This window comes from Nestor notabilis, unplaced genomic scaffold (genome assembly GCF_000696875.1).
Source record: "Nestor notabilis isolate BGI_N333 unplaced genomic scaffold, ASM69687v1 scaffold3974, whole genome shotgun sequence".
Taxonomy (NCBI): Eukaryota; Metazoa; Chordata; class Aves; order Psittaciformes; family Psittacidae; genus Nestor; species Nestor notabilis.
In genome coordinates this window covers 709-15,022 of record NW_009924091.1, presented here as the reverse complement: position 1 = coordinate 15,022, position 14,314 = coordinate 709, and the positions used below count along the sequence as shown (strand labels likewise).

The following is a 14,314-nucleotide window of genomic DNA, read 5'->3' as shown; positions in this document are numbered from 1 at the left end:
TCCTGCTGGTGACCCGTACAGGGGGTCAGTATGCTTCCACCCGATGGAATTTCTATTTGTGTTTTTTAAAGAGAAATAAAGACATTGTATACAATAAGCCACAACATAGTTTCGTATCTGCAAAAGTCAAGTGCTAGAATTAACATTAGATGTACAGTCTTAATTCAGGATTGAGCATTTGTTTTGTGATGGTCTTTGATATACAGTAGGCCATTCATTTACAGGAATTTTACTGAGTGCACAATGTAAACAAAGAGAATCATCTGTTTGGATTTCAATCCACTATGTCCACATCATGACTTGATGTTGAGAAAGATATGGTGGCAGATGCACAAAGGGGGCTGTTAACAACAAAAGTGTGCATTTTCTTAAAGATTATGTACTTGACTCTGCAACCTTAACATGCTGGGTTTAGTTCTTCAAATTCTGGTTGAACTTTGTGCTTCACAACATGTGGAGAACAGTCTCAAACTTGACTTCCTGAATTAAAATACCATCCAACAAATTTTCAGTAAAATGAGCTATTAGCTACCTGTTAAAATAAAGGGTAGTGCATTAGAATTCATTCCTTATATAATAAGCTATAAATTATTTTGAGTCTGTGGAAGCTTTTGTCCCAGTGGATTTTCATCCTCCAAAAAGTTGCAGACTTCTGAAACTACAAAGCTGGAAGAGATTTGTAACCTATTGTGTTCAGAGAAAATCAGCATTTGGCATTTAAGTAGTATCTTTTATTCAGGAATCTCAGAATATTGTCTAAATAACATTCATAATTTCTCTGAAGTGGTAGGTATTCTGTTCTCTCTTTGGTTTTTTAACTAGTTCAAATTGCTAGGTGAAAGTAAAAACAAAAGCATTGTTCAAGGTCAAACCTAAAAGTTAATTGCAGGTGAAAAAATGCACATAATTCTTTAAGACTGTTTCATGGGTGGTTTGTGTTTTGACAGCAAACCCACAATTTCAGATATTTTATTTTCCTATTCTTCCTTTTTTAGACTGGAAAAAGAGCATTTTATGTTGGTGATCTTGGAAAGCTTGTAAAGAATAATATACAATGGCAGAATGTGATGGCACCAATAAAACCATTTTATCCTGTAAGATGCAATTCTACTCCAGGTGTACTCGAAATTTTGGGAACCCTTGGCGTTGGATTTGCATGTTCCAGTAAAGTAAGTTTTTCTTCTCGGTGTATCTGTGTGCCCTATTTTCTTCCATATGTCCGCTGTTTTAAAATCGGCTTTTTTGTATTAAGTATCATGGTTATAAATGATGTAACTTAAATTGTGAACTCCTGTGTAACTGGCTGTTGAAATTCTATACTTCTGCCCTAGAAGCGGTGGGTAGTTTTTTCTTTAGTGTGTTTGACAACTTAGTACAGTGCTAGAGCACATCTAGCAGAAACACACTGAAGATAGTGCACTGGACTGTCTCAAACTCTGGTATGCTCCTGTTTTTTCAGTCCGAAATGGCATTGGTACAAGACCTGGGCATTTCTCCTGAAAACATAATATATACAAATCCTTGCAAGCAAGCTTCTCAGATAAAGTATGCAGCAAAAGCTGGGATAAACATCATGACTTGTGACAATGATATTGAGCTGAAGAAAATTGCACGTAACCATCCAAATGCTAAGTAAGTGTTGAAATTCTGGCTTTGCTGTTTATGTGGGGGGGAAACATAATTCTGCCTGTATTCTGGGTGGTTTGAGTTGCAAGCAAGGTACATGGCTTCTTTAATGCAGTTCATTCTATCTATTTGCTCTTCTCTCTGTCTCCTTTGAAGATAGCTTTTTGCAACTTTTTCCCTACTGGGTCTTACTAATATGATAGCAAAGCCCTTGTTTTGGGAGAAATCTTGCATTTTTATTTGTTAGGGCAATTGTCAGGTAAAAGCTTCAGTGATTAAATTTCAGAAGTCTGGCACCTCATCATCTGCAAGTGCATCTTCCTGCTCTGTTGTGGTTTCAGTGTTTTCTTTTAGGGTAGTCTGGGTATTAGTGGCTTCAGCTGAAGTCAGGGCTGAGACTGTCAGCAAAATGAGCATGTGCGTTGGGTCCCATCGGGTTTGGACATGCTCTGCAGGTGTATTAGGTACACCTACAGGTATTTCCCCACCATTAAACAGTGAGAAATTTGAGTCCAGTTCTATTTTCAGTCACTTCAGTATTGGCCCTGGTGCTTTCTGTGGAGACATAATCAAAGCTGATGTTCTGGTTGTTAAATGAGAACTGTATTTCTGCCAATGCATCATGTCTCTTTTGGACTGACAGGTGCTTGTGTCATTAAGCATCAGGTCCCTCACATGTGAATACTTTGGCTGTGGCCACACCTGTAAGAAATGTGGAGTTGGAGCCTAAGTGAATGTTGCAGTGCTTTCCAGTGATTAATGAGATAGAGCTTCCCACAAATGCCATGAGAGTGCACCAAGAAACTGAATTCCTGACATCCTTTACAAAGCCCTTGTTCTAGATGGTCCTTAAAGTGTCATGTCTTCTCCCAAAACTGTGGCTGTAGTTGTAGAATTAGGAAGATTCAACCAAATTTGGTATCTGGAGACTCTGCTTGACCCACCTAGGTTGCTTTTTTATTATAGTCTTTAGACTACCTCAAGAGTTAATACTGCTGTTGCTAGTGATTACACTTCATCCTCATGGAAGCCCGTCAGTGCTTTGCATCCTGGAGTGTACTTCCTGGGCAAAGAATGTTATGTGTAGTAAATAATTCTATGCGTAAAATGCTAGCCTTGACATCCTCCATGCATCTGAAAGCCTTACTAATGCTGAAGCTGTCTCTAACGTCACTAGTGTTCTACCGGTTATCACTGGTGTTTTCAGTGTTCTGTTAGGTTTAACGTTGATTTGGTTCTCTAACAGCCTCTTTAGGTGCTTATTGTAACATCCACAGCAGAAGTTAGGATGCAGATTTTTCTTGAGCCAGAGAAATTGTAAAGTGGGGAGAGAGAATGAAGGAGTTTGAGCTGGAGAGAGCCAGCATAAACTTGCTACTACTTTTTGTGGCTCCTATAATCTAATATTTGAAAAAGTTCCTGTTTACCAAGGACAAGAAACTCAATTTCTGCGATTTGCCATCTAAATTTTGTGGAAACCCGATCTCCAGCTCTCCTACTGGGTAGAGATTTATTTGCTTGTTATATTAGAATTCTCTTATTTGGGTCATTAACACTTTGCTGAAGTGACAGTTACGAATTTTCTTCTTCTTTCTTTTCCTTGGCCTTAGTTTCAAAAAGTCAGAGCCTTCATAGAGCCTTGTTCTTCCTGTGTGTGGTTGTTACAGCTAGGTTGGCTTTTTGTAGATGAATCTAATTGTGCTTTGCCTGAGGAAATCCTGCTTAGCTGCAATTCTCCTTTTTCTCTGAAAACTCCTGAAACTTTATGCACTGAACTCGGTTATGGTGGGTCTCTTTATAATCGAGTTTTCTGCCTTTGGCAGTCTTAGTAAGTTGAATGCAATTCTTTCTTAAGAAAAATAAAATCTCAGTGTTTAGTCTTTCGTTTCTTTATACCTTTGGCTTTTTCCAGGGAGAATTTAACTGCTAAGGTTGCTGGTGTACTAAGAGCTCTACTAGAGGCATGGTTGCTACAAGTACCAGTGCTTCCTTAAAAATAAACTGAAAAACCCCAAACACACACATCATGCTCTAGGTCTGCACTAACTGCAAAACCTGGGAAGAAAAATCCTACTAGATTTCTAAAACTCAGATTTACTTTTTCAGTGGTTTGCACGAGGAAAGTATCTTGACTCACTTACAATGGTGCCATAAAAAGCCATCAATAAAACTTAACATTGGGTGTCTTTAAGGAATGTTTTTGTCTGATCATAACACAAGGTTACAAACCACAGTATTACTTATGTATTTGGATTTTTTTCTTTTTTACATTCTAGAGTTTAACATTTGACTTTTTTTTTGTTACCTGTAGCACTTTTCCAAAGTGTTTTACAAGACATGGTTTGACTACAGCTTTGAACAGAATTGTCTGTGCTAGTGGAGAAGCACAGAGAGGCTGGTCACAGGTTCTCGAGATGAAGTGGTTTGAATGAAAATTAAGCAGGATTGCTGGGAGCCTGCGTGAGAACTCAGGATTGGGGGCTTGCCTTAAAAAATGAGTTTTAAAAACATCATGGGATGTTCGGAAAGGGCTTTTAGAAGTCAAGGTGTAGCTGTTGGGTCAGCGTAGCTGTCTCACTGCACAAGACTGTAAAGGATGGTACTTGGTACCTTCCTGCTCCACAAGTGTCCTGGCAGAAGGAGCAGAGAAGAGGCTGATTCCCCCCCCATCCCACCCCCATCTGCTCAGCCAGGAGGGAGGTGGAGGGATGTGGCCAAGGTGTGCTTTCAGTGTGTCACCTGGTGGTCTCTGCTGAGTTTAACCACACCTGATACCTGACTGTGCCTGAAGGGGAGTCTCCACGTTCTCCTTTGGGCTAGGAAGGAGGACAGATGGGAAAAGCATATTAGAGTCTTAACAGTTTTACGAGGAAGTGTACTTTATAGAAGGTAACATTCTCTTCTATTACAGCACTCACCAGACTCTTGCTGCTACAAAAGAGTCTTAGTTGCTGCATTTCGAAATCCCTTGTCCTTGTTGGCTCCATGTTTTAGCCCCTAATTGCTAGTTTTTTCTCTGTACAGGATTGTTTTTATTAGGTTCCCTTGACTCATCCATCGATGGAGCTGGATTACTGACAACATAATCAACACACTTCTGACAGTCTTCAGGCTTCACATGTGCTGATGATGTAAACCAACTGCCCCAATCATCTTCCCCTTCTCTTAGGCTCTTACTGCACATTGCCACAGAAGACATTACTGCTGATGAGGAGATGAATATGAAGTTTGGCACCACCCTGAAGAACTGTAGGCACCTCATGGAATGTGCTAAGGAGTTGGGAGTCCAAATAGTTGGTGTCAAGTGAGTAACTTTATTGTTCTCTGCTTGGCTGAGCAGATATTTGTGTGATATATCCAAGGTGTAGAATACAAAAGAACTTTTTCCCCCTTTGGCACTATTATACAGGGTAAAAAGAATAAAACCATGAAACTTTTGGATCATGAGCTTTTGTTTGCAAGCAGAGCATTAATATACAAGCAAAAACTAGCATGAAACAAAGTAATTATCACAGACATCAAAGCAATTGGAAATAGAGTATCAGAAATTCTCCTGTCAGCATAAAAGTGAAGTTTACAAACCTCTCCTATTTTCTAACCGTATTTTTGAACTGCGATGGTAATTTGATTTGTATTTTTCAAGCAATAAACAGCATAATAGATAAATGCTGGTATATCATGGAATAGCTTGGACAGACTTTGAGATGAGCATAGGCTTGGATTTTTTAGGAGTTAGGTCCTATGTCACTCTGATCATATCAAGACAAAATAGTCTGATGCAAGTTTTTGACTTGCAGATGGCAGGAATGAATCCTAGTGTTCTGAGAGCTTCCAAGTCACCTGTGATATTTTAAAGTTTGATAATATTTTACTATATGGAGGGGAAAAATGCATGTACAAGTCTTTGTTTTGCCTGCCTTTGGCTACTTATGTATCACACACTCATGAATGTTTTGAGAAAGCAACCAAACAAGTAGAAAAGGGTGGGTTTGTCAAGACAAAAAGTATTTAAAATGGAAGCCAGGTTTTGAGGATTTCAAGTAGATTTACATCAAAACAATTCTTTAAACTGATGTTAAAGCATAAATGTACTATAAAGTTTTAAAAGTAAGTAAGCTTAAAAAGTGACCTTTGCCTCAAAATGGCATTGCTTAAAGAAGTAGACTTGGAACAGAGAACATTGTGACTCAGATGGGTGTGTTTGGTCTGTCCAGAACCAGGAGACCATACTAGTCTTCAGGAAGCCCATGGGAATGTTAGCACTTGTTTAGCACCTCAGTTACTACCAGTATTATGGCAGTACTTAAACCTTCTGGACAAGGAACCAGAGGGGATTCAGGAGCTTGTGGGGGGCATCAGTACTTCTCTGCTTCTGGTGACGTGCACAGCAGCACACTGTTGGGCCTTGCTGTGGAATGAGGATTTGGCCTGGGTGAAGAGGCTTCAGAATAGGAATGCAGTGGGACACCCCCCACCCTCTCCTCAATGTTGGGGAGGGTAGATAGTGTGCACAGGACAGCCCTGGCTTTGAGAAGAAACTGGATAGCCCCAGAGAGAGGGTATACAGGCAATGCGGTACAAAGTAGGTTAAGAGGGGGGAGATTGCACACAGATACTGTGTTAGCACTGGCACCCACTGAAGAACAAATCTTAACCACTTTGATAGTGAAGACTAAGAAATAGCAGATATACTCAGCCTTTCAAAGATGAGAATATTGTAGGACATTTTTAACATGAAGAGCAAGTCCAATGGTTAGAAGGCATTAATCTTGTGAATTTATTTGCACAGTTACTGTATTATCATCTAAGCTTGTCTTGAGCCACTTGGGAATGAATTGCTTCCATTGCTGCTTTAGATGAAGCAGTTTGGTCTGAAAGCTGCACAATTCAGTGTATTAACTGAGTTTTTATTTCTTTCAGATTTCATGTTTCAGGCTCTTGCAAGGAACTGCAAACGTACATTCATGCTATATCTGATGCTCGGTGTGTGTTCGACATGGCTGTAAGTAGATCCATACACACATGCAATTGCTGCAGTAGAGGATCCATTCTGTTCTAACCATTAACAAGTAAACTACATTATTTCCAAAATATATCAATGTAGGGAATGGAACTTCTAGTGAGGGACTAAGTGCTGCATTGTGAGACACGTGGTAGAAGTGAAACAAACTTCATAACCCTAATTGTGGACAAAGGTTAATAAGTGTTGTCCTACTGACAGGCAGTAGCCTTGTATGCTGTTTCCAAATAAAAGGTCAGTTTCCCACTTTTGGTAAAGGATTTTGAAATTCAAATCTCAGTTCTGCAAATACACAATTGACATTTTTAAATTATATTAAAATATTAAGGATTTGTACATTTGCATTTATAGTGATATAACCACTGATCTGGTGCATGTAATCTCAGATTAATAACTAAGCATCATAAGGAATAAAGATGTCATGTTGGCGGGGGGCTATCCAAATTTGGATGGAAAGGAATGGATTTATTGGATGCTTCATGTGACTCTTGTGAGTCTTACATGTTCTATGTGTACTTCTTGTATTGCAAAATCCAAAAATCCTTTCTGTGAACATGTGTCTTGCTGCAAGTGAGAAGCTTGTAAACTAAATGGAGGAGACTGCAAGTCTTTCTACTCTTGTTACTGCAGTTAGTGCTTTAGCTGTGATTGGTGACACACAACAGAACTGAAGTTCTCACTGATCTTCGCGCAAATTCATTGCAGCAGTCTTGTCACATCAGCACTTTCCAAAGACTTGCATTATACATATTTGGAAATTCCTAAAACATTCTTTTGTCAGAATGCCCCATCCTGCTCAGCAAATATTGTCCGAATATAGCAAATGCCACGAGATGGGAGCTGATGTTGCTGTGGGACTCGAATTGTGGAGCCAGCCTCTGCTGACATCCCAGTGCTGTTACTACTAGGTTTAATGGAGCTATGCTAATTTTTATGTTGTTAGTCCCTCACTAGACATACTCTGTTCAAAAGTGTAAATACCTAGAAAACAACCACAGTAAAGAGCAGCAAAAAAATGTTTTTTTGCAGTTGCAGTTGTCTGTGTACTTATGTTCTACCTATGCATTTTAGGAAGAACTTGGCTTTAAGATGAACATGTTGGATATTGGTGGGGGCTTCACAGGTTCAGAACTTCAGCTGGAAGAGGTATGTGATGTACTGAAAGTTGAAACTAATTTTTATTTAGGAAGTTTAAGTGTTTAACCTTCAAACTGCAACTAACATCAATAGCTGAAACCTAGTCTAAATCCTGTGTTCCAGTTCCTAAGATCCAAGTAATTGGTTTTAAATTCTTTATCATGGGTAGTGTAACCAGTCTGTGGAGGTCCCTGTTCACAGTGGGTGAATGCTGACTTGAACATGTCAAAGTTAAATTACTATCCTAAGCCACCCTAACAATTCAACCTCTTTGGCAGTTGACTGTTGTTGTCCAACTGGTTACTTTGTTTTGTGGTTTGGGCCAGGATTGCTTAGCATGCTTTGGATCATAAACTGTATTGCTGCTGTAGGAAAGTTGCTGGTACTTCACTTTAGAACCAAAGACTGAAAGTCTTGCTTTTATCTTTGTTTTGGCTAGCCTTTGCTTTGGCCTAAATGGGAGCTTTAGTATGCAGTGGCACACGGAGCAGAACAGCCTGTTTACACTGTTACATCGTCTTCAAGACAAACTCTTTGAGTGTAGGACAACTAAAGCAATTCAGTGAAAAGTTACTAACAGCAATCGGGGCTTTTCTTTCTTAATTTTAACTGTTCTGTTACTTGTCCAGCATACTTGTTAATCTTCAAGTATCTGGCTTAAGATTTGAGCATCATTATTAAATAATTCTGTTCTGATATGACAATATTCAGAACTGATTGGAAAAAGGCCCTTTCCTTGTTCTGGATTCCTATGTAATTTTGCACTATCTGTTGTGCTGGCCAAATTTTACAATTGCTTGTGGAGTCTTGCATGTACCACAGCTTGCACTTTGTCTGGGAGGAGGGCCTGTGCAGTACTCACATTCATGGTGCTCAGTGTTTAGCACAATGACCTGTTTTTTAAACACTTCTGTAAATTTTGGACCTGTGGTAAGGGCACCTCTCAGAATAGAGGAACAGTGCAGGACTGTGGTGTGCTGACTAGAACTGTTGCTGACTGAACGTGTGTGTATATCTGATACATACGTAAACCGAGTTTCTTTGGTCTTACCTTTGACTTCCATTTCCTAGGTTAATCATGTCATCAGGCCGCTGCTGGATGTCTACTTTCCTAAGGAATCTGGTGTTAATGTGATTGCGGAGCCTGGGTGTTACTATGTTTCATCTGCATTTACACTGGCAGTTAACATCATTGCAAAGAAGACTGTTGAGTATGATAAACTTCTTCCTTCTGGAGGTAAGGGTCATGTTTATCTTCTGCATGTTATGAATCAGCACAGATTCACCCTCTTCTAGTCAGGATGGACTAATTTGTCTCAGTGCACATTTAATCCATTCCCTTACACTTGCACTGTAACCTACCTTTGGGGTTCTGACCATACCTTATCTGTAAATCTCACTTTCTTCATTACATTCATGTAAAACTTGTTTCCTTACTAGGTTTGACTCCTCGATGGTTAAACCTACATTGGGTGCTTTACAAAATGTGTGTTGGGAGGTTCTGTGTTAGAAGAACATAGGAAAGCATGCCATAGAGCCAGCCACTTCTCTGCTGCAGGAGAAAGTGGGTTTATATTCTTAACTGATAATTACTGAAAGTACTCATTTTATTAAACCTCACACTTAACATTGTAACTGAATTTATAATCTGGTCTCACACAGATTACTCTGCTCGTAATTCTCCCATTCCAGTATATATGGAACCCCCTTTTCAGGAAAAGCAGTTGACTTAAGTTAGATTGCAAAAGGACTACTTATGACCAAAAATGCATGCAAGACCACTTCTTTTTTACTTCCAGTGGAGCAAACCAGGAATGATGATGAACCAGTATTTACATATTACATAAATGATGGTGTTTATGGTTCTTTTGCAAGTAAATTGTCTGAGAAACTGAATACTATCCCAGAGGTTCACAAGGTGAGTCCTACTATATTCTTCAGAGATAGTCCTTACTATCCTTATATTTTGCTATATACTTAATTCTTCATATGTATATAATTATATATTATTTATAAAATTATCCTTAAGTATACTTGAAAATTTTCTTATTCAGTAAACTGACACCTGAATTACCTGGATCATTCCCATACAGAAATACAAGGAAGATGAGCCTCTGTTTGCAAGCAGCCTTTGGGGTCCATCCTGTGATGAGCTTGATCAAATTGTGGAAAACTGTCTTCTTCCTGAGTTGAGCGTTGGAGATTGGCTGATCTTTGATAACATGGGTTCTGGTACCTTAGGTGAACAGTCTACCTTTAACGACTATCAGAGGCCACTGATTTACTACATGATGTCTTTCAGTGACTGGTAAGGAAATCGTCTGGATAGTGGCCAGATTGTTGTCACTTCCAGAGGGTATGCTTACAGCCAAATAGAAATCGTATTTGATGGCAGATACAGGAAGATGGAACTGAGTACAAGAAGGTGTTTTTTTAGTTCATGGGTGTTTGGGTTTTTTACTGCTGTCTGACTTTGCTAAGACTAAACTGAGAACTGTGATAACGTGCCTGCTTTGCTGCAAGGTTGACAAAGGAAAGCAAAATAACTAATGTTGACTGTGAGCATAGTGGTAGTTGTCAAGCCTTTCACTGTTTGACATCAATCTCTGAGCTTTCCTAATACTGGTAATTGCAGCTTGTGTACACTGTTAGCACTGTCACTGTAGGCAGGGAGGGGCAGTAAGGCTGTTGTGGAGATGGTGAGAGTTGGGGAACCTGTTCCAATACTGAGGCAGCCATGGCCCTGTGCTTCTGCCAGTGCAGAACTGTGGCCTTCCTGTGCCTGCCAAGCACTTGCGTGGCTGACTGTCCCTGCTGCTGAGACTGGGGCCAACCTGCCCAGGGCAGCAGACTTAAATGCTTCTAATGTGAAACTGTACATGTTAACATGTTGTTACAACTCTCATCCTTGTCTGCTGCAGGGATGAGATGCAAGATGCTGGAATTGCTTCAGACACATTGATGAAGAACTTCTTCTTTGTGCCTTTGTGCATTCAGCTGAGCCCAGAAGACCGCTTTTCCACTGCAGCTTAAACAGGCATTAACGCTTCATTTAGACCTGCAGTTGCGAGTCTGTAGTTTGTCTGGTCAACATTCCAGTGTGGAAGAAATGGAACAATCTTGAATTCAATTCATTCTCTTCAAAACTTGAAAAAAATTAGTAATAGCTAATGGGGACCAGGCAAAACAAGCTACAGCTACAAGTCATGGGGGGTGGGAGGGTTAGATAATGGTGTCCAAATTTAAAATCAAGTTCATTCAACCCCTGAGCGTTTAAATATGCAACAAAATGGATGACTTAGTGGAGATGGAAACCCATCACTTGGGTTCTTCAACAGTTTACATACAAGTACACAGTTTTTATACTAAGGATTCCTGTTAGAAAAGTCTTGTAAAGTTATTGTCTTTCGCCCAGATATATCAAATGTCAGTGGGAGACCAGTGTGACTTCATTAGATGTTTAGTGTATTTAGAATGTGTAAATTTGTGCTTTGAACTGTAGTTTAATAAATGTAAAATTGCATCATAGTATTTGTTGTATTTGACCCTTGATGTATCCCTTGTATGACTGCAATAAACTTTGTGTAGATTTTACTGGTTTTCAGGCTAACTTTGGGAAGGGCTAGGCAGAAGAGGCAGCTACACAGTAGATGTACACAGGAGCGCTTTGAGAAGCCTTCTGTGCTCTAGTCCATTATTTCAGCTTTGTATTAAACTGGAAAAAAATTGAAGTTGATTAAACCTGCATGAAGTGAAAGTCATACAAGTTCTCAGAAGGCAAACAGGTTGTTTGTAGTGTGTTTTTAGAGTGTGACATTGGGTTCAGGTCTGAACACCAAACAGCAAACCTGCAGTAGACACAGATGTACACAAGAGGGGTGCTCTTAGCCAGCCCACAAGTAGTGCCCCTAAGGCAGCATGGGTTAGTCCAGCTCTGCAAGTTGGCACAGAAGCTTTAGCTCTGTTCTCTTTAATGGCATTTATTGAAGAGTCTGGCCCAGTGAGTGTCAGCTCAATCTGTGCAGTGCTGACCCTTCAGAGAAGGGGGCTACACCAGTCTTCAGCAACCTCAGTGCACTCCCACGCTGGGAGTAAGTGTTATCTCCACAAAGGAAAGGTAAAGCATGCCACTAGAAGTGCAGATGCCAGCTGCAGTGAGTAACTGAGCTGCTGAAACTGTTCAGAGGATTGCTCTGTTACTTGCTTTGTTACTGGAGTCCCTAGATTTTCTCAAGGTCCTCTTTCATTTTAATTTCCTCACTTGCAGACTGTGGGAAGGAGGAGAAGGGCTGTCAGGGCTTTGAAATGATGCAGTGTAAGCTCTGGGTCCTGCAGCCACAGGTGACTTTTTGTTACCTCCAACTGAAGGGCTTACATTTCTACCTTTTGGTTGCAAGTGTACTTTACTTGAGTGCCAGCCGGTAGGAACTTGAAAGAAAAGAAGAATCTCAATACGGACTTGACTTGTCGGAACAGTTTTACAGGCCAGCTAAAAGAGGTACAAAATGGCTTGTGTATTGAAGATACAGTCTAAGAAATACTTATTACTGGAATTAAATGTCAGTGTAGGAAAGGGAGTAAATAATGATAGTGGGAAAGCTGTGGGGTTTTGTTTGTTTCTTTAAACCTACAGGTACCAGCCATACCCATGTTTTAGGAAGTGATATGTGCTTGAATATACCAGCTGAGGTCTTGTTCTAGACAAAACATGGACTGCTGCATGGTTTTTGGTTAAATACAAGCTAGCTGCCTAAGACAATTTAACAGGATTGATAGAGTGGTCAGAGCAGAAATAGTCATTGTACTTGAGGACAATTTGTTATTAAAAACAGCCTGGAGTTTGAACACAGCATGTATTTCAAGTTGATTTGCACAAGTTGCTATTCATATTGTAGTGGCCATTAAGCATTTTACTTAAAAAGGTCAAATGGTTTCTATATAGTGCTTGGAACTAAGGTAGCCCTGTGGTGCCCAGTACCCATCTGCAGTTCTTGCTCTTGCAGCCCTGCTGGTGGGGTTGCTGGAGGAGCTGGAGTTTCCTTGATACAGATAGGTGCAAACAGTGTGTAATACAACTACTCATCCTGTTCGCCAAACAGCTCCCACCTGCTCAGGCCTGAAGCAGGTCCCTGATCTGGCCTTTCAGGCTGCATACCATTTCCAAAGGAAGACCCAGGGCTGCAACCCAAGACAACACTGTCACTGGTGGTGCCAGTTATTCCTTGGAAACAGAAGACTATGATTCTAGGTGCTCATGTGCCAAGGCTGCTGCGCAGCTGCCTGATGTCAGCTCAGAGTAGAAGCAGGTGCCTTGGATCCACCATGGGATGTTACTGCCACTTCGTGTATGCTCTGTGGTAGGAGCGGGTTGGCTGGCAGCGCTAGTTACTGAGAGCAGGCAATGAGGATCTTTTTAATCCAGGGCTACAGAGCTGTTCCCTGAAAGCCTGACCCACAGGGGAACCTGCCTGCGCTGCATGCCTGGGAGTGGCGTGGACCCCCCTGCACTGCAGCTCCTATCCCTGGAATAACAATCTCACATTTTAACCTCCTTGCAGCTACACAGTCCTTAATCTGAATTAGGGGTGTTGATAGGGTTGCCCTCTCAGCTACTCAGGACAAAGCTAATTACACTTGTCAGCCTGAGAGAAGAGGAGTTTTTGGGGAAGTGGCAGCAGGAGCAATTCCCTTGCCTTCAGTCTGACCAGCTCCTCCTCATCATCTCTGTGCTGAGAGCTGCAGCTCCTGTCACAGGTGGGTTTGCTGCGGTTCCCCTAGGCTCTGTTGAAGGTGGTGCTTCATTTGAGCGTGACTGACCTGCTGCAGTGGGCAGCAGTGCAGACCACAACCTCTGTCAAATGTGCATCGCGTAATGGCATGTGTCCTGCTCTTCTCCTTCAATACAAGATAAATATGTGATACCAGTCAAAAAATGGGAAGGTATCTCAGGCCCAAGAATTTGTAGTGCGGCTTGGTGAGTACCTGCGTGATTTTAGATCCTGACTCTATTTTGCTCAAGTACACAGTCTCTTGAGCAGACCTTTTTTCATAGCATTAGGAAAAATGTGCAGATGTTTGTGTCACCAGTTTATTACACTTCTCAAATGGAAATACCTGCTGTTAAGGTGGTGAAGCAGAGGGGAGCTGATGCCTTGGGTCTCAGTGGTAGCTATACAGCCTGAGGTCACTTGTGCATCGGTTGTGTGAATGCAGAGATGGCAAAGGGCTGTGCTGGGCAGCAGCAGAAGCGATGGACTCCAGCTTCCTCCCAGTAAACCCCCTTTAAAAAACCCAAACACCTGGTGAGCCCTATGTAGCTGTTGCTGCCTGGGCACAGCATGTGAAGCGGCGGCGCTGGGGAATCAGGGCTGAGCTGCCACAGCCTGTGCCCAGTTCTGGAGCTCTGTTCCCGGGGCCTCCCTGCCAGCACGGGGAGCTCCAGCCACCTCCATGGGCTCCGCCAGGGGTAAGTCCAGCCCCAACCCTCCGTGCCCCCTCCACTGGCCCGGTGCTGGCCCCGTTACTCAGCCC

The 14,314-nt window shown here is 41.4% G+C and overlaps 1 protein-coding gene across 1 annotated transcript in view; it reads left to right on the top strand.

Annotated features, from left to right (window-relative positions):
- Nucleotides 1–11,375, top strand: part of AZIN1 (antizyme inhibitor 1) — a 20,510-nt gene extending 9,135 nt beyond the window's left edge. The window contains exons 3-11 of the mRNA XM_010012459.1: nt 996–1,169; nt 1,460–1,632; nt 4,796–4,930; nt 6,547–6,628; nt 7,718–7,792; nt 8,855–9,020; nt 9,583–9,701; nt 9,877–10,091; nt 10,705–11,375. Coding sequence (XP_010010761.1) covers nt 996–1,169; nt 1,460–1,632; nt 4,796–4,930; nt 6,547–6,628; nt 7,718–7,792; nt 8,855–9,020; nt 9,583–9,701; nt 9,877–10,091; nt 10,705–10,816 — 1,251 coding nt within the window. The 3' untranslated portion in view covers nt 10,817–11,375. The remainder of the gene's footprint in view (nt 1–995; nt 1,170–1,459; nt 1,633–4,795; nt 4,931–6,546; nt 6,629–7,717; nt 7,793–8,854; nt 9,021–9,582; nt 9,702–9,876; nt 10,092–10,704) is intronic.
- Nucleotides 11,376–14,314: the final 2,939 nt, after the last annotated feature.